Source organism: Amblyomma mixtum, chromosome 9, assembly GCF_055824585.1.
Source record: "Amblyomma mixtum isolate Tamu chromosome 9, ASM5582458v1, whole genome shotgun sequence".
NCBI classification, from domain to species: Eukaryota; Metazoa; Arthropoda; class Arachnida; order Ixodida; family Ixodidae; genus Amblyomma; species Amblyomma mixtum.
In genome coordinates, this window is record NC_143020.1 from 39,507,080 (window position 1) to 39,532,225 (window position 25,146).

Sequence of the window (25,146 nt, forward strand, 5' to 3'; positions counted from 1 at the left end):
TAAACACATAGATGCCGCTCTTTGTTGCTGTGATCAATCGAGATTAGTCCGGTCGCTTCTCGCGTCACAAACAAAAATGATGACACCCCTTTTGTGCGGCCTTGCGCGAACAAACGGGAACTACAATGATACGCGGCATTAGCCCCCTCCCAAAGAAGCATCGTCTCGATGCTTTAAAATGAAAATAAGCACGGAGAATGCAAACTTCGAGTCCTTTAGCGTTCATAATATGGCTTCAGGCGTACGACATGTACAACTTCCGGGCGTGTGCGCCGTCGCTGAGATGCTGTCGTGCCGTCGGGGATGACTTCATAGTCGAGGTCACCGATTCGACGGAGGAACTTATACGGGCTAAAGTAGCGTCGCAGTAACTTTTCACTCAATCCACGGCGGCGAATTGGCGTCCGTATCCAAATACGATCACCTGGCTTGTAATGCGTGTCTCGTCGGCGCAGATTGTAGCGTCGGGCGTCGGAGTGCTGCTGGTCTTGAATGCGAAGCCGCGCAAGTCTGCGAGCTTCCTCGGCGCGATGAAGGTAGGCGGTGACGTCGAGGTTGTCTTCTTCGGAAACGTGCGGGAGCATTGCGTCGAGTGTTGTTGTGGGCTTCCTGCCGTATACCAGCTGGAATGGGGTAAACCTGGTTGTCTCCTGGACGGCAGTATTATAGGCGAAGATCACGTAGGGCAGAATGGAGTCCCACGTCTTGTGTTCGGCGTCGTTGTACATGGAGAGCATGTCTGCGATGGTCTTGTTCAGACGCTCTGTGAGTCCGTTGGTTTGCGGATGATAGGCAGTCGTCCTCCGATGGCGTGTCTGGCTGTAGTTTAAAATGGCTTGCGTCAGCTCCGCTGTAAACGCCGTTCCTCTGTCTGTGATGAGCACTTCCGGGGCGCCGTGTCGCAGGAGAATTTGTTCGACAAAAAATTTAGCGACTTCTGCTGCGGTACCATTAGGCACCGCTTTTGCTTCGGCGTATCGGGTCATGTAGTCGGTGGCTACGATGATCCATTTGTTACCCGATGACGAAGTCGGAAAAGGGCCGAGGAGGTCCATCCCAATTTGCTGAAACGGCTTAGTTGGAGGTGGTATGGGGTTCAGGAGTCCGGCTGGTCTAGTCGGAGGCGTTTTGCGTCGATGACACTCACGGCACGTTTTCATATCGGCAGCTAGCCGTTGTCAACAGCACTTCTCCTGGATGCGGTGCAACGTTCGAGCAATCCCGAGGTGCCCTACAGTCGGCTAATCATGACATGGCTGCATAATTTCTTGCCTTAGATTTTTGAGCACAACAAGAAGATGCCATGTCCTGTTGGGCGCGAAGTTCTTCTTCAGGAGCACATTATTTTGAACGACGAAGGACGACAGTTGGCGCTTGAACCCTCGGGGAGGCGACGCGGTCTTTCCTTTCAGATAAACAACTAGGCTTTGCAACTCAGGATCCGAACGCTGCTGCTGCGCGAAACTGCTCGCGCTTACCGGTCCTAAGAAAGCGTCGTCGTCTTCCTCTTCCGGTGCTGCGTCGACGGGGGCTCGGGACAAGCAATCTGCGTCGGAATGCTTGCGACCAGATTTGTAGACTTCAGTTATGTCAAATTCTTAAAGACGCAAGCTCCAACGAGCAAGGTGGCCAGACGGATCCTTCAAATTGGCAAGCCAGCACAGAGCATGGTGGTTGCTCACAACCTTGAATGTTCGTCCGTACAGGTAGGGTCGAAATTTGGACGTGGCCCAAATAATGGCAAGACATTCTTTCTCGGTCGTCGAATAGTTGGCTTCGGCTTTCGACAGTGAATGACTTGAGTACGCGATACCTTTCTCTTGCTTACCATTTTTCTGAACGAGGACCGCTCCTAAGCCCACACTGCTTGCATCTGTATGAATTTCGGTTTCGGCGTTTTCATCAAAGTGCCCGAGCACAGGAGGGGACTGTAATTGGCACTTCAGCTCTTTGAAAGCTTCCACTTGCGGCGTTTCCCATTTAAAAGCCACGTCAGCCTTTGTAAGTTGGGTCAAAGGTTCAGCGATGCGCGAAAAGTGATTGGCGAATCGCCGGTAATAAGCGCACAGTCCAAGGAATCTGCGCATAGATTTCTTGTCATTAGGCTGTGGAAACTCTGCGATCGCAGCCGTCTTCTGAGGATCTGGGCGAACTCCATCCTTGCTTACGAATTGACGAAGGAACCGCAGCTCCTCGTAGGCGAAGTGGCACTTCTGTGGTTTCAGTGTTAGTCCTGAAGACTTGATTGTTTCCAGCACTATCTGAAGCCTTCTGAGATGGTCTTGAAAGCTTGAGGACAAGACAACAACGTCATCTAAGTAGACTAGACAAATCTGCCATTTCAAGCCTGCGAGCACCGTATCCATTACTCGCTGGAACGTCGCTGGGGCAGAGCAGAGGCCGAATGGCATAATCTTGAACTCGAAGAGCCCGTCTGGCGTGATGAACGCAGTCTTCTCACGATCTCTTTCGTTGACTTCAATTTGCCAGTAGCCGCTCTTCAGGTCCATCGATGAGAAGTACTTAGCGTTGCATAGCCGATCCAATGTGTCGTCGATGCGGGGGAGGGGGCAGACATCCTTCGTAATGCTGTTCAGGCAGCGGTAATCGACGCAAAAGCGAAGGGTGCCGTCTTTCTTTTTCACTAGGAAGACTGGAGCTGCCCAAGGGCTCATCGATGGCTGGATGACGTTGTCACAATGCATTTAATCAACTTGCTTGCGGATAGCTTGGCGTTCTAGCGGCGATGCGCGGTAGGGGCTCTCTCGCAAGGGTCGGGCGTGTTCGTCTGTGACAATGCGGTGCTTGGCAAGCCGGGCTCGTCGCACATTCGATGCTGATGAGAAGCAATCGCTGTACTTTTGAAGAAGACTGCGTATTTGGTCTTGTCTACTCCGTGGTAATGCTGGGCTGATATCAAGCGTTGGTTGATAGCCTTGGTCAGATGGTTCTACGCGTTGATGGGGTGGGGCAAATATGTCTCTGATGTCTGCCAGCTCGTAGAGGTAAGCGATCGTCGTACATTTGTTTAGGTGCCGGTATTCTTCGGTGAAGTTGTTTAGCAGCACCTGGGCTTGGCCATTTCGGATTTGGGCGACTCCCCTTGCGACGCCCAGTCCTCGATCAAGGAGTAACTGGGTGTTCCCCTCGACGACGCGTTCGGCAGTTTTGGCGTCTCCAGTACCTATGCAGGTGAAGACAATTGATCGGGGCGGCACGCTCAGTGCTTCGTCGAGGACGTTTAAGGCAACGCGATGAGTCGCTATCGTCGCTGCAGATATGGCTTTGTCCGTGGAAAGCTTGATCGATTTGGATCGATGTCGATGATTGCCCGATGTTCATTGAGGAAGTGCATTCCCAAAATAACGTCTCGCGAGCATTTCTGTAGGACCAGGAAGATTGTAGCATAGGTTCGCCCATTTACTTTAACTCCTCGCATGAGCAACTTCACCTTTTCTTCTTCCTTCATGTTCATGTCGGCACGGCGGAAGAGATGCTTCATCTCCTCATTATACACTGCAACGGTCTCGTTTGGGTGTTGAATGCGAGACTGTAGCAGCTGCTGGGCTCTTTCCTTTCGCACGACCTTTGTGAAGGTCTTCAGAAGCTGTTCCTTGAAGGTTTCGCCGTTGGCAAAGCTGGCTTCCTCATTCTCGAACCAGACACTTGCTAGTCCCTCCAGGCCAAAGAAGACGTACCTAAGTTTCGCGGCATCGTCCCAGTTGCTAAAGAGAGCCACACGGTCGAACTGCTCCAGCCATTCTTCGGGGTCGGCGTCAGGCGAAGCGTCGAAGGTTGGTGGCACCCGGGGCTGCTGAAGAATGATTGGAGTGGTCGTCTGGGGCAAGCTCATGGTGGACGCTGCTACTTGCTTTCGCTTCCGCGTAGGGTCCGGCAGAGTCCCGAACTCAGGTGCGTCGCCTAGCAAACGTCGGTTTGCGCGGTGTACTGGAGCCAGGTCCTCCGGTGAATGACTCAGAGGGCTGGCGTCACGACTTGCTGGGGGTGTCCGGTACATAGAAAGCTACCTAGCACCTCCACCAGATGTCACGTTGTAGTCACGGCAGTCCAGCGTTCAGGAAGACACCAACCAGTCTTGGAAAGGAAGCTCTTTATTTGGGCTGACTTGCGTCCGCAAAAGAACTGAATCACTCGGCGGCGGCGTAAGCAACAAACGTGCTCGTCTGTCGTCGAACTACGAATGCCCGCTGCTCGCGGCATCGTTCAATTTAAAGCCGGCAAGGAAACTTCTGGATAACAGGTCGAGATCATCTAGAGTAATCTGGAAACACGTAGATGCCGCTCTTTGTGGCTGTGATCAATCAAGATTAGTCCGGTCGCTTCTCGCGTCACAAACAAAAATGATAAAACCCCTTTCGTGCGGCCTTGCGCGAACGAACGGGCACTACAATGATACGCGGCAATATAGTTTGGTAAATTACATATATAGTCATTATGAAAATTTCGACCTGAAAGGAGTTCTTGAAAGATTTGGTTGCGTTCATTAAATCTTCTGCGCCAGCGGTTTATTTGATTTCATGATCTTGAAATGTGCATGATATGTAACCCTAGAAAAGTAATGCGCGCTTTTCAGCCCGCTCAGCGCAACGGTAAGTTAGTCGATCCTTGCATTAAAACCTGCGAAATCTAAAGATATTGTGTATGCCATTGTACTGAATATGTGCTACGCCCAATATGCTTACTCAGAAGTTCTGAAGCGTTTTTCAACTTCACCATCAATGAGGTTCACAGCTGTACTTCTTTTAGTGCCAAATATATCATCATTGATATACTTCTTCCTCTAAGAAACCAGCGAAAAGCGTTATAGAGTAAAATTCTGGGTGTGATGGGCGAGAGAGTGCAGCCAACCTGACAGCTGTGAGAGAGTTGTGGCCTGTAATTTATATCTATCTCTGCAGGCAGGGAATGTGTAGAGAAGAAAATGATCCTAAGCAGAGGAGGGTTACGTCGTGTAATTTTTAACATTTTTGAATTCTTAGAAAGAATAAAATACTAGACCACACAAGACGTTAAGGGAAAATATTCGATTCGAAAAGAAATATCTTACCAAAAACTGGCGTCCTGATTTCCCCAATCACTGGAAGGCTTCGGTAGACATCCTGATGGCATCGAGCCCCAGTAGTGACCAAGGCACAGTATGAAGTGTCAGGAATGCTCTCAAACTCGAGCCATGTATCCGAGGTTTCTCGTTCGATGCACCCGGTCATGTGTTCTACTCCGTCGCATGCGTTGAATGTGTCACAAACCTTCACCGAGTATGGCCCAATATTTCTGGGTACCTTAGTAGGCGGTTCCCACTGAAGACGAGTCAGAGAGGATGATATGCCGACTATGCTGACGCTCCTCGGCGGATCTGGGTCTGAAACGTTCAGACTTTGTGAATAATTTGATCTTGGTAATTTTTGCTGCCCTGTGAAGAAATCCATGTGACGTTGTACATAGACTCATGTAGACTGAGTGAAACCTTGTCTGTTTGGGGCTTCCCCCGCTTTAAGTTCTGGCTTTCGATTTAATTTATGACAACATGTCTTAAACAAAACTTTTCATTAATTTGTAAAGACCAACTGTCATTTTCGTCTTATTTACTTCCAATCTCTTATCTGCCCTTGAACGGTTGACTGTAGAAAAAGGAATATGCACGGTAGTTTCCTCAACATCTACAAGAATGCATTTTTTCTTCTCTCGCGAATGAACCCTAAACTTATGTATTTAATGAAGGGATACAAAACATTTCTTTTCTAATATGCGTCCTAAATTGCGTTACGCAGAATAGACTATGGCCTAATGTACAAAGTTTGTATTGCATGCAAATGGAACAGTGCATTTCCGAGAATTTGTTTTTTGGCTTTTAAATAAGAAAGACAGGCGTCACGGACACCATTTTGGCATACGCTTTTAGAAGGCAGCGTTACCGTGCAATCCGGGCCAGTCATATACCGTCGGACATGCTGTTAACGTGAAGGCTGTACCGACAGGGAAAAGCCGCTGAATTGGTTTGGTTTAATAGGATTTAACGTACCAAAGCGACTCAAGCTATGACGGACGCCGTAGGGAAGGGCATCGGAAATGTCGACCACCTGGGGTTCTTTAAAGTGCACTGACATCGCACAGCACACCGGCCTCTAGAATTTCGCCTCCATTGAAATCCGACCGCCGCGGCCGGGATCGAACCTGCGTCTTTCGGTTCAGCAGTCCAGCGCCTAACCACTGAGCCACCACAGCGTCTGCCGCTGAATTCAAGAAAAATTTGCTTTGGATGTCTCAGATTTCCTACAGGGTCAGCTCGATCAACAACCGTGAGGCCAGCTGAGAGGCCAGCTATGCTCTAATGAATTCACCAGTGAGCTGATTGATGGTACCAGCGAACAGCTTCGAATGAGAATGCATGTAAACACGAAGTACTCGCGGCAGCTTATTTTGTTCTGCGTTTTGCAAAACAAAGCACAAACTCTGTTGTGTGCACCAAAGATTTGACAATATAACACGGCAGGTGCCCCGTCATGCGTTATATGTACTTGTGAACCGGAATATGCATGCATTTCTACAATTACCCTCGGTAAATAAAGTTCATTTCTTTCCTCTTTTAAGAGGTAATAACCATTTTAGATTTTAGAATTATGTGATGTTGTATACATAGTATCTACATATTACATTTTAATATCACATAATACACATATTTTACCATCATGTATTTACTTATTTTCACTAGAATACGTATTTCTTCTCGATCCCACCTTCTGGATGTGGCACATCTTCTGCTAGAGCCTTGTTCAATTGATATCTCTCGTATCATTGCGAAGTAGGAAACAATGCTCAGCGTGAAACACTCCAAGTAAAAGTGAACAACGTATTGAAGTTAGATTTTACTTTGCGTCAGGTTTCGTTTATTCAAACCATTTTTCTCTTGTCTGAGAAAGTGATGCCTGAACTGTGCCCCCTTTCTGTAAATTACTTTTTTTTACGTGATATGTTCTCCTGGTAGCACGTACTATGACGCACAGTATGACTAGCAACACGCATCAAGTGGTAAGAGATGGCGTAACGAAGCAATGCGAGTCAGGCGCTGCTGCAAAGTTATCTACATAGCTGCTGAGCAGCGTGCCCGCGTGCTTGGTACTGTGCAGCATAGAGTATTCATTTTCTATGAATCACAAACCAGGAGATCGTGGCCGTAAGAGCGCGTCCGATCGTGCGTGCATGTATACTTGAGGAAAATATCACCTTCGACGGGGATGAGGATGCCTTGTAATGTATTTCCTAAAGATGCAAGTTCCGGCGGTCCCCTGCGGTAGGTTTGAAGCCTGAAGCTGACGTTAGTGCAAGCCTCAAGGAAGTTGCAGGTGACTTCCGTCTGATCAGAGTGAACGATGGTGCCTGTGGCACATGAGCTCCCACGGCGCAACCCAGTACCGCCAAGGATATCATCGTCGTCATTGGAGATTATTTCAATTCTGTAGTAGTCGAAGAGAACATCAGGCCGCTCCCAGCTTACAGTGAAGGACCTGTCCGCCGTAGCCACAAGAGTCAGGTTGGTCACATCAGGCAGCTCTGCGGAAACATGTGCAGAAATTTTAGAATTCGGAAATTGATTTTTGTGAATATGTATGGTGCAAGAAATTCTGGGTCCAAAGAGCGCCACGACGCAAGATGTTTTCCGTCTTCTCAAGTTAGTGTCAGAGACCAATTTCCCAAGCATTTCGCCCTAAAGAAGGCGACCACGAGGCCAGAAGAAAGCTTGTGCCGATTGCATCACCGGTAGATACCTGCCAAACTGGGAATCGAACCCCACACCTCCTAAAATTTTGAAATTAGATATCGACCCACTGGCTTCATGGGTAACTTGCAAAGACGAAATGGGTGCTGCGGCTGACTTTAAAAATCAACGTTCCGTGATAAGTTATTTTCTTTAGCAGGACAGTAAAGTTTTCGTACGGTGTTATTGTCGAATCCCTCATGAATTGATTTAATTTAATATCCAAAGAATGCATGCTACAGACTGCCCTGAATATTAGAGAAAAAAACGCGCATATTTAGGGTAGTAATGGGGGTTGATCAAGAAGCCCAACCAGGCCCCCTTTATAAAGACTATGTAGGCATCTCTTGAAGCCAGTAAAGTGAAACTAGATTGGGGAATGTGTATTTTTTTAACAGGCACACAAAAATTAAAATAATTTTAGAGCCAAGAAAAGCCTTATGGTGGAGCCTTCAACCGCTCTTATGGCAGTGGCATAATAAGGGATGAAGTAAGAGGCGTCAAAAAGCGAGTGGACGGCCACAGAAAGATTTCAGCCACCTGGGATGATTAACGTACACTGATATCGCATGACACAGAAGTGCTTTATTTTTTTCTCTCCATCGGAATTTGCCAAGCGTCTATCTACATAGCTCGCGTTCAGCAGGCTAGTTCACCATTCAAACTAATACAGTGTTCCGGTTTACCTTGCCTGCCCGGACAAGCGTTTGTATCCAACCCAATTTGTCCTTGGTTTGCTATTCATCGAAGAATAAAATTCGTTAAACACCTCACATAAAAAGTCGCTGAGCTCATGCAGTGTGTCTTAAATTACGTAAAAAAAATGTTGAGTGCAGATGTTGCGTCAAAACTATAGCCTTAATTCTGGTAATGTAATTTTTTACTTGACTCTCATTGTCGCAACCCAAGCCGTTCTATGAAAAGATAATGAACAGCCTACTTACTTGAATGCGAAGCGTGCTCGCCAGGGAGTGACACCTAAAAAGCAAAAGCAATTTCAGATAACAGCTAGGCACTAAAAAATTACACTTGAGTCGTCTTATGCAAATGGCGTTTAGGGTGGACTTGCCCAAATCTTTGTTCTTCTAAGTGGATAAATAAAATGTGTTGCGAATAGCTAAGACGAGCACGCCAGTGGCTATAGAAGCAAAAAACAGAATCTCAAATGCCCTCATACCGCGATATGAACTGAAGGAAGGAAGTAACAAAGTGCCACGGGCGTCAGTGGTAGCGAATTATGTGCAATCAAAGACAAAGATTTACGGGATGCGGTATGCCGCGGAAAAGTTTTATTTCACCGTGGTGAGACAAACATGATCAATTTAAAGCGTATACTTTCAAAACCTCGCGTGCTTGACCGTTCAAGTAAGCAGCAACTCTCTCGTTACCGAGGCAATAGAATATTAATATTTTTGCCCAGGAATCCCCGTCCAACAAAGTTTTGACAATGTGCGTATGTCTTCAGAACTTTTACATGCACTTTTCTAGTAAAAGGTCGCAATTATCAGGATATTGAATATGTCTCAACATTCGAGGTTTATAGATCTACTCGAGGAAAAGCGGAAGAGGCAAGCCGTTTTAGTGATATTGTTATGCAAGAAGTGAACATCACAGTCTTCAGGAGGTTCCTGGCTTTTCCACTGAGACAAGAGCAGCTGATTCCCACATGGAAATGAAAATAGTTTTTCGCTTACCTTCTCCACATGCCGAAGCCAGTAGAAAGTCACTGCAGGACCTGCTATAATCAGGATTACAGGCAACAGAATCTTTACAACCAGCAACGCTCTCTTTGGGCAGCTGTGCTTTTTACGATGTCTTCGTGGCTCAGACACACCTGCTTGGCTGGTAAAGCGCTCCTGAAGCTTCACAGAGGAATCTTCCGGCACGTACCGAACACTGAGCTCCGTCCTATTTTCGCCCATTTGCCCCTGTGAAGAATATAATATCGTTACGTCTTCGCCACAAAGTTTCTTACATTACTACAAAACAAATAAGAACTTTTCAACAAGGCTGCTGATATCACATTTCTTCGTCCTGGTCTGCCCATGAATTCGTCACCTTCCCCCCCCCCCCCTCCCGAAGATAAAAGAAAACATAACAATATTTCTTCGTTACGCGAGAGGAGGAATGGAGCTCTCACGCAGGAACAACTCGGCATAAAATTACGCAACAGAAATCTTAAGAGCAAAAAACTCACCTTCAGCAGTAAAAGCTTCACGGCAGTAAGCGTTGCTTGAAGGTGTTCCCAGCGAATACTTCGTTGTTGTACTACTTTTGATGCAGAATCCTAACCAATAGGGCCGGAAAAGTCTCGCATCTTGATTCTATGCAAGACTTCCCCGTAAAAACTGGTCAATCGGAGCAAATAGTCAGCAATGAACCTGCGCAATGCTCTTATAATTAGATGAAGCACTTTTGTTTAAAAGTTGGTCGGATGTAACATGGAATGCTTTACCTCACCCGGCACACAGCACACCTCTAGACCTGATCTATATGAGCGGCCTTTCGGTGGTTAAGACAGCCGTCTTCTGCAAGAACAGCCGCGTAGTGCAAAGACCAAATGCTGCGAAAAGGGGCACGAGGAAGTTTTATGACGAATGATCGGAAACTGCTGACTCTATAAGGCCGTGCAAACGCAACTTCCCTTTCGGGTGAAGTGCGCATGGCCCGAAAGCGGTTGTTGCGTCAGTATGTACCGTTTGCCTGCAACTAAACCCCTCCACTCAAAAAAGGAACTACTTCAGTGGGCTGAGAGGCGGAGGGATATGGGAACGTGCCGCCTATAGTAACAGAGGAACACTGTTGCAGCCAATAGCAGCAGTGAAGCTCTAGTTACCGGTACAGTGTACACAAAATTTAAAAACTGTAACTCTATAAAGCATGCAGTCTAAGTAATGTGCTTGCTGTGCACGCGATTTTTCAAACTTTCTGAATGAAGCTGTCATTTCGTGCCCATAAAAAAGTATCCCTTTTCAAAAACGAGAAAAATAACAGACATGGCGATGTTTTACGGTGCCCCTAGAAAGTGCTGCCCAATGCTGCAATTTTTTCTTCGCTCACAAGATGTAAAGTAATGTAAAATTTTACTATAAGAAAAATTGTAGCAGATCTTTGTTTGGAAAAGCGTCTCGGATGATATAGAAAATAAACAATTTTGCATGAACGCTCTTTTTGACGAATACGGGTCCAATTTTTTTATGTCAACGTGCGCGGCGTACTCGAGTTTCTAATCTTTTCGGGGCACTTTTGTTAGTCATGTGAAATAGGGGGCTCAAAATGTGCTGACACAGTTGTTCAGAATTTTCTCGGTACTCTAACATACTGTATGCTGTAAAAAGATTAAACAAAAGGGAATGTGAATTATTCTCTTCAGAGGTTTTTCGCTCACAGTCCGTGTTCATTGTTCAGGTTCGGACATGTATCACAGTTTCCGCATTATTGTCTTCGAACGCTTCAGCACTAAATTTTACTCGCATAATGTTACCGCCCCACTAATTAACCTACTACCAAGCCTGAAATTAAGCCACCATCACACATACAACACAGCACTCCTCCCTTCCTCAGCAGCCAATTGAACGTTCCTACGTCGCCTACTAAAACAATGAGGACTTTTTTTTTTTAAGCAGAATAAAAATCGTAGTACAATAGGTCATCTGAGGCGTGTGCCGAAGTTTATTGCGCATTAAAAGAGTGGGTGGCTGGAATTTGCATTACAGTCAGACACTCGTGACGTCAAGCGTGCTGGATTTCTCGACACAACGCCCCCGCCATTGGTCAAAGCTGAGTTTGCCACTGAATGGGAGCCTTAACGCAGTCGCGTTAGAACAACGCTTTCTCAAGACAGGCATTATCATTTTACATCCTTGATAACAAGGTAAGTGCACTACAGAGTTTACAATGTCCCAAGGCGGAAGCTGTCTAGGATTTCTCAACTTAATACTCGCCGTGTAGACCGTTAAAAGGAATAACAGGTTGATTAGGAGAGAACTCGGCTCCACGGTTCTAAATTAATACAGCTGTGCGGCAAACACTGGTACAGCTTAAACCAGAGATCAGTCAGGCTTAACACCTGGACCAGAAAGCCGACCAAGGCAGAGATTGCAGGGGTGTTACAAAATATGGAAAATTATTTGTATTAGTCGTCGGAGCTATGTCACCAGGGTTACGTTAAACTGGATTCTATTTCCACGTTCATCATTGTTTTTCTTATGAAATTCCTCCGAAATTAATGCCACCTGAAAATATTATCGTGTTAAACTAAAAAAAAAACAGTTTATTTATTGTCAAATTCTTTCGTGCATTCTTCGCAATCACTTCTCCGTCTTGAAAAAAACGAGAGTGGTGATTTAAAAAAAATAACTTGCATGGGTTCATTGGACCATTTCTAGCATTTTAAATGGAACATGAATTTCTTATTTAAGATGCTGTTTGGAGCACGCTTTAGCATTGATTACTATTTATCTCTACGTTAGTTTTCCAGCTAAAAATATGGTCGTATGTTGAGACTTCAAGGCTCATAGCAAGTATGGTGAAGGAGAGTATGGATGACACCGGTGCCTCAATTTTTTGTTATGCAGAGCGCCGACCTATAACTTGGGCATAAATTCAAAACGTTGGGGCGTTAAACCCCATAAGCCAAGCCAAGCCAAAGCTTCAAAGTAGCCTTAAGGAATTCCCAACTGTGTTACTCCGTGAGAGCTGCCTTAGGAATAAAATGAAAAGGCTTTCCTTGACCCCTACGAAGGAAACTATAATTACTGGTGAGAGAGCTGATAAGTGCCAATCCCGTGATGTACAATTTATAACGGTCATCAATACCTTAACGCTTGAAAATGAACAATGGCTTTCTGACGTACCATATAAATAGATTCCTCTGCTTCCTGAAGCAGCGATAAAATTTGTTTTGCGCTGGATGTCAGAGTGCGACCCATAAAGTTCATAAACTGATGGTTTTCCAATCGCCAGGAAGCTACAGCAGGCTGAAATATGGTTGAAGTAGTAAATATAACCTATTCGTGTTTCATCAAAAAATCTCCTAGAGTCGTGGTAGCAAAATATTTGAAACGAAAGCACTTCCTTAAATCAGTTTCTTCATGGTCACACTCTTTTTTTGCATTTCTCGCCCTTTAAGTCAAGGAAACATCTCGTTATGGTATATGAAATCGCCATAGAAATCGCCTCTAATCCAGCAAGAGTAGCCTACGTAAGTGAAGTGGGCATCTTGTGAAACGGCGCTCTCTTTCAGATATAATTTTGCACACCTTTTTTTTCGCACGGCAGACCTATTGAATAAAATTAACGCTCTCATAATTCCGGGCCTTCATTTTTAGTCACTTACCCCAGTATAAGTAGAGAGCGTTGCGTTGGATTCTACAGGCTTCATTGCATGATGTGAACATTGCCTGCTGTCTCTGCATCGGCTTCCGTGTTGGAGTACATTGGGCAGTTTGGATTTTTCTTGTAGTCTTTGTTCCGTGCGCGCAGCTGCTTTATAGCCAAAAGCATGCACAGGGGAAGAGAGAGGATATGAAGAATTACGATGGAACAGAATTGCTGGAATTCGGAGCGGGTAAGTGGATCTTTTAACTCTCTTCGATGCGGCTTGAGGCGCGTACCTGCAGACTGGTAGTGGGTGCGTTTTTTGCGACCGCACCATGTCCGCTAGTCTCTGCACTCCGTTGCTTACGAAGAAGAACCGCATGAGAAACAGATCAACGCTAACTTATAAACCAAAAACAAAAGTTGAGCAGAACTTATCGGTCAGTGATACGCCTTGACTTTTTAAGGCAAGGACGCACTAATATGAGCACAGATTACCTCTCGGCTGTAAGTAAGTAAATATTTCCACAAAACTCATTATTTCAAGTAGTAAGAGTTTGATACTGGTAGTGATGAGAGCAAACGAAGGGCTACGAAAAAAAAACACACAGACTTGCATGCCTACTTTGATACGACTGAGAGAATACACGCAGGCCACTTATCCGACACCATTGCCTTAGTTTTGGCCAAGCGATCAATGCTGGGCGTCGGGCTGATGTGCGAAGGAGAGCGCCTTGAAGGCGAATAATAAGTGACAAGCTTTAAGTTTGGTGCGCAAGCTTAAATGGAATACCCAAAACGAATTTTACAATAAAATGTTTCGCCAATCGGTGAGCGATAGCGATATCCTCATGTTTCATTGATTTCTTGAGATGGTTGATAGCGAACAATTCTGGACAGAAGCGTGTTTTAACGGGAAAGAGTTTATCAGGGCAATTTCTTCATATATTGCAAGATTTGCATATTACAATCGAAATACCCCCAGGTTTCTCGTCGATGGTCTTGTAAGTATTGCCAATAATTTTTTTGCTATTGTCAAATCCTGTTCCCCGTTGGCATTATAAGGAAATCTCAACTGCGGGATGCGAGTGATCAAACCGCTATAAAAGAAATATTTTGCTAAATATCGTAAGAATAGACCATTACCTTGAGTTTTTCGGCGCCAGTACCTTGCATTTTTCGAATATTCAAATTATTTATTATCACAGCTTAGATAACAGAAAAAGCAAGTAAAACCAGCCCAAGAACTACCAAGGTAATAGTTGTTAAGAGAGAACATGTTAATGAATGCTTTGGGGAAGAGAGTGAAGCACCATTGTTCTCAATCATTTCTAGCAAGCGAAGACAATTACAATTTAACGTCATTAAGCCACGTTCCTTCTCAACAAAACGTCATGAACAGAATTTCGCCGCTCACCTGACATTGCATAATATTGCCCTTCTTGAGGAGGGCATGCAACTGTTAATTTGTGTAATTTATTTTCTATGCCTGCAAGATGTATTAAATTGCGAGCCCGAAACAGTAGGGTATGTAAAATTCAATACCGGACTAAAAGCATCAGCGCCGGTTATCATTAGCACATCATGCTTCTTAGCTTTTCGTGCTCAATGAATCGTTTCTTCGGCAGCAGCGTTTTCCTTGCGTGCTTTGCATGCGAAACACAGCTTAACGAACACATTTTGTCTAGATTGTCGCCGAGCTCTTTGGGCATTCTTGTAGTGAAATTTTCAAGACAGCCCCTAGTTAATAAACACGTTTTCATCCTGAGCTAAGGGCCATCACGAATGCTTGAGAGCTTCACGATTCTGCTGCCTTTGGCTGCAACAGATCGTTTTCACCATCAGGACTTGGCTCCCATGCGCTATTCTACACTAGGATTCGGTGACTAAAAGTCTTCCCTTTTCGTTTCGCAAAGCTATCGCTTCATCCTTCCTGCCTCCGCTTGTTTGCAGGCCTGATACCATTTTCAGCCGGAAACGGGGGGCTTGCTGGTGTTTGTCTAGCGCAATGCTAGCAGCAAGGAAGTCTCCAGTCAAGGAAGTCTTGATAGTTGGAGAGTTCGTGCCGGGGTGCTCGGCTGTGAGCTTGTCTCTTGTGGATATCGATAGCCAGCCTAACTGGTCTCCTCGACGGAAGGCGATCTGCTGTGAGAAATAAATACGCCAAAACGGCTTAACGGGACCTACAGGCGCGACTAACCTAGCTTAGTTTTGGCAGTTTTCATGGTAGTGTTGAAATGATCTTGGTGACCCACCGAGCTATGCGAGGAATTAACGCAGCAGCACTGCAGGAGTTTTGTAAGACCTGTACAGCGAAGAATCACAGTGCACAAAATCATGGCTGACACAGATATACCGAGATTCTTTTCAACTTTATGCCTTTTTTTTTGTAAGAACCCAATACCAAGCGCTCAGTAAGTGAAATGTGCCTGCACTGTCGGGTGTCACGCAGAGGCCTGCTCTTGTAAGGTGGAAAGCTGGGTGAGATTAATCTTATTTATTACGTAGTAAGCACCAAAAACGAGGACCAAAGTGGGAGAAAGACACAACACAAGCACTTTTTCGCAACTCCGGCTTTTTGGCTGTCTGCTTTTATTATTGTGTATAAATGACTTTGTTTCCCATATAACGATCATAGTTCGACTGAACGTTGATAGCCGTTGCATTTTCCGGCAAATAACTGGTGTAGAGGACTGCCAATAATTACTGATTATCACACGTTTTTCTGCGGTGCCAGGCGTCGAAGACGGACGCTAACCTGCCCACAGTAATCTCTTTCACATTACGCTCAACCAATATCCTAAGCCTACAAATTTCAGTATGTTAGCTTGTTTTTAGATGGGGCACAGTTTAATATATAGCACTTGTTTTCTGGGGAAGAGAAAAAAGGGATGTCGTTGAAGGCTTCCCAAGGAAAAAGAAGGCAAAAAAGGGCCTTTGAGTAGCCCTTACATGGTAGTACGGTTTATGCTGTTCTATGACGCCATCAAATGTCTTTGTCGGCTTAAACATCTTTAGATGTGAGACATTGTTTTGTAAAAATAATGCAGTGATACTTTGTCTTTTCGAGATACCTGTAACACTCGAGAATTTATGAAAAGTCTAAGAAATGTTCAAATCTAAAACTTTTGAAATTTCCACAGACGACAAAATATCAGTAAATAACGACCGGTTCAGTGGCAGCATTCTGTAAGGCAGAACCGGTTTTAAACTAAAACAGTAACCTGCCACTGGTGTATTCACAGCCATTTTTTATCATGTAGGCTCCTTCTCTGTGTTTGTTTCTCGTGATTTTTGTTTCTAGCGCTAACGTCGTTCCATGACATTCAACAAATATCACAACAGCCTGGTTTATTCTTTTGCTGCCCTCAGTTTTTAAAAACAGCCGCTGCATATTGGTCTCGAGTGCTGGAGGCGAAAATATTTGTGTTTAAGTGAATACAAAACAACCAAGTTGTCAGTGACGGCCAGAACACTTCTCGGATGAAAAAAAAAATGCTTTCCGTGTTTTTCTAGTAAGTGTCTAAGAGATGCTGCTTAATTTAATCTTAATCAAGGAAAGCACTGAGGAAAATAAATCTGCTGAATGGTGTATTGATTGTTGACTTTGGTATCAATGCTTCACATCAATAAAGCAATGTAGGATACAAGGCTATTAAGGGCATAAAAGCGTGATTATTTTTCCTCTGTCAGCGTACGCATGCGCGTCGTTTGTACCGTGAAATTATGCATAGCCGTTAGCTTTCTAGAAAGCAGTACCGTTATCAGTTTCATAAAACTCGATGAATTCGGCACGGTGGGTGCTGCTTGCAAAGAAAGTTGGATTCTGCGCTATTCTGGCCCAGGAATTGGCACATTTACATCTCTAGTGGTAATAAAATACAGTATACGATCAGGGCCCGTGAATATCAGGCGTTTTTTTTATGTTACATGAAAGTGTTGCACTTTGGTGCTCTGGCGGTGAATGTTGGTAAGCAATATTTTATTTACGAATTGCATGATGTTCGCGCGTTCATGACTTTTTGTGCTTCTTGAGTATAAAGCGTTGCCAGCAGTTTCTCATAAAACACTACAGCGTTTATTATAAGAACCTGAATGGCGACAGAAAAGAGCAGAAAATTAAACTTGCGGGCTGTATTCACCTAGTTAAGATAAATAGCTCAGGAATTCTGTAAACCAAAAGGAAAGTGAACACGGGCGAGTAGATGAGTTAAAGTGTACTTAGCTAACGATCTGCACATTATTTTTAAAAGAAATTATTTCAATATTTTTAGAACAGCGAAGGAAGAATTTTGATAATATGGCTTGTTAACTGCCATTAGTTTTTTTTTACTTTTCGACAGTTGATCTTTGATACCAAAACAACTTTCCTCTTTTATGCATTCTTTGCCTCGGAAAGCGCGAAGGAGGACGATCGCCCCTGTCTAGTTTATAGATATCGAGTTTGGCAAAATGAGCTTGTGAAATAGCTTTGGGACAAAATCTCCACTTACGTTGAAGCCTGACATGTATGTGTCAATGTGTACCATGCGCTCAAAACACTTTCTTTAACCCTTTATGCAAACAACTGGCTGGTCAAGAGCCAACGAAAGCAACACTGTCGTGATAGTTCTTTGCCCCTTATTCTAACGGAGCATCCTCAGCGCTCCGTTTTTTAATCTTGGATTCTCCAAAGCCGCATGCCTTGTTCATTGGATGTCTTCGACATCAGTGTGGTGCAAACATGGGGCATGTGTGCTTTTTGTCATACAGCTACCCTACATACATTTGCTCATCAACGTACGCGCATTATGTGATGAATTTTATGCTTATTATGTGCTCATGCAACGCCGCAACAAATCAACAGTATAAATTCGTGGGATGAAGACCGAGATATCGTTTGTCTTACTCCCGACAGCGGTGCGTTTATCATCAGAGGCTCGCGTCGTCTCAAAATTCGTGCTGCGAATACTAATCAAAGAAACACATCCTGTGACCGAGGAAAGTTTGGCAACAATCTCGATTAGGTAAGACAACTCACCGCGCTAGCGTACATTGGCAGTTACAAAAATTTGGAGTTTATTGCGCGTGGCCTTAAACCTAGGGTGCTACTTAATAACGCCAAAATAAACGGATTAACGAAGTATCCTTTGGAAAAGCTTACCCGACATGGACTGTCAGATGGTGTCTAATATATATTTTAAATACAAATAAAAGGCAAACAGAAAGAGATGAGCCAAGGTCACAGCTAAAATATCTTGAAAGAAAAGTACCTGAGAATTCAATTGTCGAGTTGATTTGAAGACCCAGCAAACACGCAATCATAAGCGTGGGTCTTCTTGCAGGGGGACGTTTGGCGATGTAGGCGACAGAAGTCCACATTATAGCATTTGCCAGATCAGGGTGATCGAGGAAGTTCTGTGAGCCCCTTGTGGCAATTCAGAAGTGCCACTCTGAATTCACGCTGAAGAAAACACTCTTAATCACTTTGCGTAGTCATGCTTTGCTCGCAAAACTGGCAGGGAAACCAATGACTCAACTCGGGAGCCTGTTCTTCCCAATTTAGCAGCTGACGAAGTGCGCTCAGTTAAGTTTTTCGATACTAAATTTCCACGTAATTCTCACAGTCTCTCCTCACACATAACCCTCCAACGAGATTGCCGTTAAGGCAGGAGAGAGGTTTGTTTTCCTGAATAGCACAGACCTTAATTGGGGTAATCTTTCTAGAGTGTGATGGTGCTGATCAATACAGCACTCCAGGAAGAAATGCGATGAGGAATCGTTTGAAAGATTCTCTTGATGTCGCCAAGTCGAGGATCAACCCAAGAAGCAAAGGTAATTGACCCAATATTGGAAACTTATTGGCAATGGTCGGTGCGACAAAAGACCAGAGCGAAACCATCCATCTCCAATATTGGGTCGGTTACCTATGATGCTTAAAAAGTTATTTGATTTTTTTTTTTTGTGAATATTTCACACACATCAAACTTTTCTTCTGCGATAACAGATGGTAGATGAGTACCGTAGAAGCGAACTCGCCGAACCACAAAAGTATTGCAAAATATATTCTATGCCTACAGTCAGAGTTTCATTTCTTCTGTATTTCATGCGTAGCATTTTTGAAGAACGTTTCAAAAGAGTGCTCTCTTTCAGGATTCCGCCTCTTGGTGGGATAGTGCAAACACTGTGCGGCTAATGCAAAAGCAGGGGGCATTACGCTAGATATTACGGCTCACTAAAACAGTTTCGTACAGGCATAAAGTCACATAACGAATTCTACTCAATCCTACCACTGTTTTTAGGAACGATGATAGTTTGTAGCAGTATGAATTACATGAACAAAAGAAAAAGTTTTCTGCTGCTTTCATGGCTTCAGGCAAAATAAACGACTGAACTCAGGACTACTCAGATACAACACATTTCGAGGGTACTCTTGAAGTCTGCTGTGCACTTCTCATAAAGAAGAAACCTTAAACATATATGAGGATATAGAATGAATAAGCAGAATTCAAGCGCGTAGAATATTTTAAGCGTCCCTATAACGTTCTTGAAAAAAGCAGCGAATATTTCTAGGCGTTTTTATTGCAGTAGACTAAGTTCGCATTCAATTATTTTGAAGCAAAGGTGCTAAAATCTAAAATTTGTGCATATAGGTAACAGCATTAGGTATGCTGGCTTTATGTGCAAGACCCCGAGGTTCATATCGCCTATCAGAGAAGAAAAATAATTAAAGCAACAGGAGCAGCCCCGCGAAATACTTTTGAACAAAAAAGAATTTTGCATGGTAAGCATATTCCAATTCGAAAGTTTTCAATGGCTGATCATCTTTCCATACCTGCTCATGGGATCAGCATGCGGTAGTTTTTTTCTTCCTCGCCCGACTCTTTCGTGGAAGCATGATCTCCTTACCGAGGAAAGCAACCAAACATTTTGTACCAAAACTTTTTCGAAAGCCCAACCCATGCTTTCTTCATCCAGGGAAGAATTTCGCCTAAGTTCACTCTTAAGCAAGCGAAGCGAATCCACGGTATGACGTTAGGACTTAAACACCTAGGCGTAGGGCCATTTGCGAAAAAGCCTATTTTTCAAAATTTACCAAACCACCCTCAGTAGATTGACGGCAGCTCATTTCGAGGTCTCAATTCTGGTCTTTTTTTATGGATTTATATGGCCACGGAATGTCGCGGCTAAAGAAAGCCATACGCTGCAGTGGAATGAAAGGATGAAAGAAGAGTGTCGCGTATACATGGCATTTGCAGCCATGTATGCAATAGTGATACCTTACACCCTGAGCACGACATTGCCAAAGACTACGCCAGGTCATTGTGATAGCCTCGGCTCCTGCTTTTGTAACGTATTAAGAGCAGTGCTGCCAATATGGAACGGAGGCGTTACGCGCTCTGCAGCGACCTCATTAACTCCACCAAACCGGAGACGCTACGCTCGGCAATCGCACGCCTCTTTTCTTGCCTCTTATGTTGGTTTCGAGCGAATCGCCGATGTTTTATTCATCCCTGCAAGCTCATACACATGAACACAAATTTCGAGTGAATAAAAGTAAAATCTCTGCCAAGAGATAATAAGAGTAAATAGCGAAGGAGCGTTCTTATAAAAGAATATGAGTTTCAGCTTCATCTCGCAAGGCCGTCCTCCTGCGTAAAGGTTAGCTGTGGTGATGCTTTTGTGAAGGCCGCCGTAATTTGTAAAACGTTTATAATTGAGTATTGAAATAAATTCTTAGTCAAGTCGAACGTTTTGCTTGATGATCGCTGCATGTTACTGAGTAAACAAGCTGTGTTCGTGCAGCTCTCTCGCTTTTTTTCTGGCGTTTTTTTTTTCTGCAAAAACAGGTAGCATCAAAATATAGGTCACATAAGCCAGTAATGCAGCCCATGGGTCAGGTAGCCCGCGTATCATAGTACCTTGCTTATTTGACGCCATCTCTTTATGCAGACACGAACATACTTATCAGGGTCTGCCCGGAAAAATAAGGCCATATCTGCTGCCCCTAGCCAAGCATTATGAGGCCCCCATGATCAACGTAGGCAAAGAGGGCTAGGATTGGCTCGTAAACAAGGCCGCCGTAGCAGCTTCAGTGAATGCAATCCTGAAATAGGAACAGCAGCTAGACATTTATTACTGAATTTCTCGAAAAATATTTTCGACAGCAACTCGAACAAGTAACCCATTTCAGAAATCAAGACACAGAGAATACACCTAAGTCTTCTCCACAATCTTCCATTCTGAAACCATCTTTTCGGACTCTGCGGTTTCGAAACGAGCTCTGCTGTTCGAAAAACATGTGGCAGAGATGTTGAGACCGAAATACACGAGAGAGTACATATTCAAAAAAAAAAAAGGCTAAGGCTGGGTCTTGAATCTATTATTGCTTGCAGGCTCGTTCAATTTTATCAATATTGAGACAAGCAAAGTAGAATGCTTGATTCAGGTTTGCTCTCCAGCGAAACTACGGGCGCCGTTCGTCCTATCCTCGAGACTGTTGTGCTGTCTTGACCCGTGTGTTTGCGTAAGTTGATTCGTGTTCGAACTGCTGCTGCTTCCGGAAAAGGACAGACCTATTTTCCAAGAACAAATAGCGCCTTGTTTCTATGCCTGCGGCTTGGGTGTGGTTTACTCATAAATATAGATCCTGTTTTTTCAAGTGACAAAAGTAAATACCTGCAGTGCATGCAGTAATGGAGATTCGGGATTTTTTGGATTTAGAAAGGCAGGGGACACTATACTGTTTTTGTTGTGCGGAGGTTTTATGTATTTGAAGGTTTAAATGCTGCTTTCAATTAAACAAGTTTCGGGAACGACGTGTGCGGTCTCTTTGCCTCCTTTTCAGGTACTGTCGTGAATGGCACGCATTCTGCAATGTGTGCAGGATGAAGTTCTTTAGAATGTACGGTTAGTCGCTTTACTTTGAGCAACTATGCCCATTTTATAGTGAAATCCAAATATGTATTTGCCGCTGATGTAATTCGGTTGCTCTATTGGCACTGCGATCGTGTAAGCAAAATAATTACCCCCCCCCCTCCCAGATTGCACGCTGCTCCTGACAAAATTTTTGCCTCAAATTTAGGGCCGTATTGTACAAAGCTCGAAGGCGACTGCGAGTGGTGAACTGACCAGCTAAAATATTCATTCTTCAATGCGTAATATTTTAGGCTGGTCAGTCAGGTGTCACTGAGTGGCGACCCTTCATGACCACGGCTGGGCTTACCGCGTCCACGGAAATATACATTTAAACATTTCTCCTGCTTGACATGTAATGCCGATATAGAGGGACAGGGACTTACATCTGGAGGAGTATTGACGGGAAGAATACATTTTGGCCGCCTGCGTTCGTAAATGAGCGGAAGAAATATAGTCGAACGCTGTGCATGAGGTTCTTAATTCGTCTCGTCCAACCGATAACTAATGCAGTCCTTTCGGTGTTTACAGGTAACGTCAGGATTTTTAAAGGCTCCCACTAGACTGAGATTTACTGCAATGCAGACCTTTCGTTCACCTCGGCTTCTCATCCGTCTCTTTCCTTGAACTCTTTGAAGCTCTGAGCACGCACTTCGCACACAGCGAGCTTGCTCTTTCTTTTAATTGTATGAAGCAGTTATTTTCGTTTTGTTTAGGTTCAGAAGAAATCAGCACTCTGAGTATCGTATATATGTACCTTTCTGTGACCGCTAGTCAAAAAAGTTCATTTTTTTGTTATAGCTTTATAGTTTAACGTGTGTCTTCGACACAGAAACTCAATCCAAAGTTTCTCAGGCATTTGTTATTTGTTTGAGGTATAGCCTTACTTTGATACCACAGTTTCGGACCATCCTGAGGCTTTGTACAAAATTTTGCACAAGCTTATAGCAAATTAACCACTGTGCGTTGAAAAGCTAATTACATTGGCTTCTGGATGTCTAGACATATTTATGTCCGGAAATAAAATTTATTTCGAGTGGAAATAGCAAGGGACGTTTCAAACCTTAGCCTGCGCCGAAATCGAAATGCGCAGCCGTTTTTTCCACATTCTCTCCGTATAGATGTCACCGGTGCAGTCAGGATCGAACACGAATTTTTGTAATAAGCAGTAGTATGCAATAACTTTTAAGCCGCTTCTTTGAGTCCTTTCAACTCGGAGAACGATTCCGGAAAACTAACTCTTCTGTGCGTATTAGTACATATAGGACGAAACAGATGGAAAGGCGCAAGCTAGATGATCAGAGCACAGTCTCGCACGGCCTCAAGAAGAAAGCGAGCATAGAAGACAGCGAATGCAAGCAGATGGTTTTCTGAAAAAGCCAAGCTCATTTCAGTTCGGTGGCTCAAGTTTGAGCACGTTCCGACATTTAGCGACTCGGAAAATGCGTTCTCGCACTTTGGTGTCTAGAGGCTGCCTAGAGGTTCAGCGATGCGCGAAAAGTTCTTGGCGAATCGCCGGTAATAAGCGCACAGCCCAAGGAATCTGCGTATAGATTTCTTGTCATTAGGCTGTGGAAACTTTGCGATCGCAGCCGTCTTCTGAGGATCTGGGCGAACTCCATCCTTGCTTACGAATTGACGAAGGAACAGCAGCTCCTCGTAGGCGAAGTGCCACTTCTGTGGTTTCAGTGTTAGTCCTGAAGACTTGATTGTTTCCAGCACTATTCGAAGCCTTCTGAGATGGTCTTGAAAGCTTGAGGACAAGACAACAACGTCATCTAAGTAGACTAGACAAATTTGCCACTTCAAGCCTGTGAGCACCGTATCCATTACTCGCTGGAACGTCGCTGGGGCAGAGCAGAGGACGAATGGCATCATCTTGAACTCGAAGAGCCCGTCTGGCGTGATGAACGCAGTCTTCTCACGATCTCTTTCGTTGACTTCAATTTGCCAGTAGCCGCTGTTCAGGTCCATTGATGAGAAGTACTTAGCGTTGCATAGCCGATCCAATGTGTCGTCGATGCGGGGGAGGGAGCAGACATCCTTCTTCGAAATGCTGTTCAGGCGGCGGTAATCGACGCAAAAGCGAAGGGTGCCGTCTTTCTTTTTCACTAGGAAGACTGGAGCTGCCCAAGGGCTCATCGATGGCTGGATGACGTTGTCACAAAGCATTTAATCAACTTGCTTGCGGATAGCTTGGCGTTCTAGCGGCGATGCGCGGTAGGGGCTCTGTCGCAAGGGTCGGGAGTGTTCGTCTGTGACAATGCGGTGCTTGGTAAGCCGGGTTCGTCGCAGATTTGATGCTGATGAGAAGCAATCGCTGTACTTTTCAAGAAGACTGCGTATTTGGTTTTGTCTGCTCCGTGGTAATGCTGGGCTGATATCAAGCGTTGGTTGATGGCCTTGGTCAGATGGTTCTGCGCGTTGATGGGGTGGGGCAAATATGTCTCTGATGTCTGCCAGCTCGTCGAGGAAAACGATCGTCGTACATTTGTTTAGGTGCCGGTATTCTTCGGTGAAGTTGGTTAGCAGCACCTGGGCTAGGCCATTTCGGATTTGGGCGACTCCCCTTGCGACGCCCAGTCCTCGATCAAGGAGTAACTGGGTGTTCCCCTCGACGACACCTTCGGCAGTTTTGGCGTCTCCAGTACGTATGCAGGTGAAGACACTTGATCGGGGCGGCACGCTCAGTGCTTCGTCGAGGACGTTTAAGGCAACGCGATGAGTCGCTGTCGTCGCTGCAGATATGGCTTTGTCCGTGGAAAGCTTGATCAATTTGGATCGATGTCGATGATTGCCCTATGTTCATTCAGGAAGTGCATTCCCAAAATCACGTCTCGCGAGCATTTCTGTAGGACCAGGAAGATTGTAGCATAGGTTCGCCCATTTACTTTAACTCCTCGCATGAGCAACTTCACCTTTTCTTCTTCCTTCATGTTCATGTCGGCACGGTGGAAGAGATGCTTCATCTCCTCATTATACACTGTAACGGTCTCGTTTGGGTGTTGAATGCGAGACTGTAGCAGCTGCTGGGCTCTTTTCTTTCGCACGACCTTTGAAGGTCTTCAGACGCTGTTCCTTGAAGGTTTCGCAGTTGGCAAAGCTGGCTTCCTCATTCTCGAACCAGACACTTGCTGGTCCCTCCAGGCCAAAGAAGA

The 25,146-nt window shown here is 44.7% G+C and overlaps 1 protein-coding gene across 1 annotated transcript in view; it reads right to left on the reverse strand.

The window, feature by feature from the left end:
* LOC149328805 (fibronectin-like) overlaps positions 1 to 25,146 on the reverse strand; it is a 106,101-nt gene that overhangs the window by 74,976 nt on the left and 5,979 nt on the right. Inside the window, exons 5-6 of the mRNA XM_089559098.1 lie at positions 7,243 to 7,569; positions 5,069 to 5,380 (exon numbers count right to left, since the gene is read on the reverse strand). Coding sequence (XP_089415224.1) covers positions 5,069 to 5,380; positions 7,243 to 7,569 — 639 coding nt within the window. The remainder of the gene's footprint in view (positions 1 to 5,068; positions 5,381 to 7,242; positions 7,570 to 25,146) is intronic.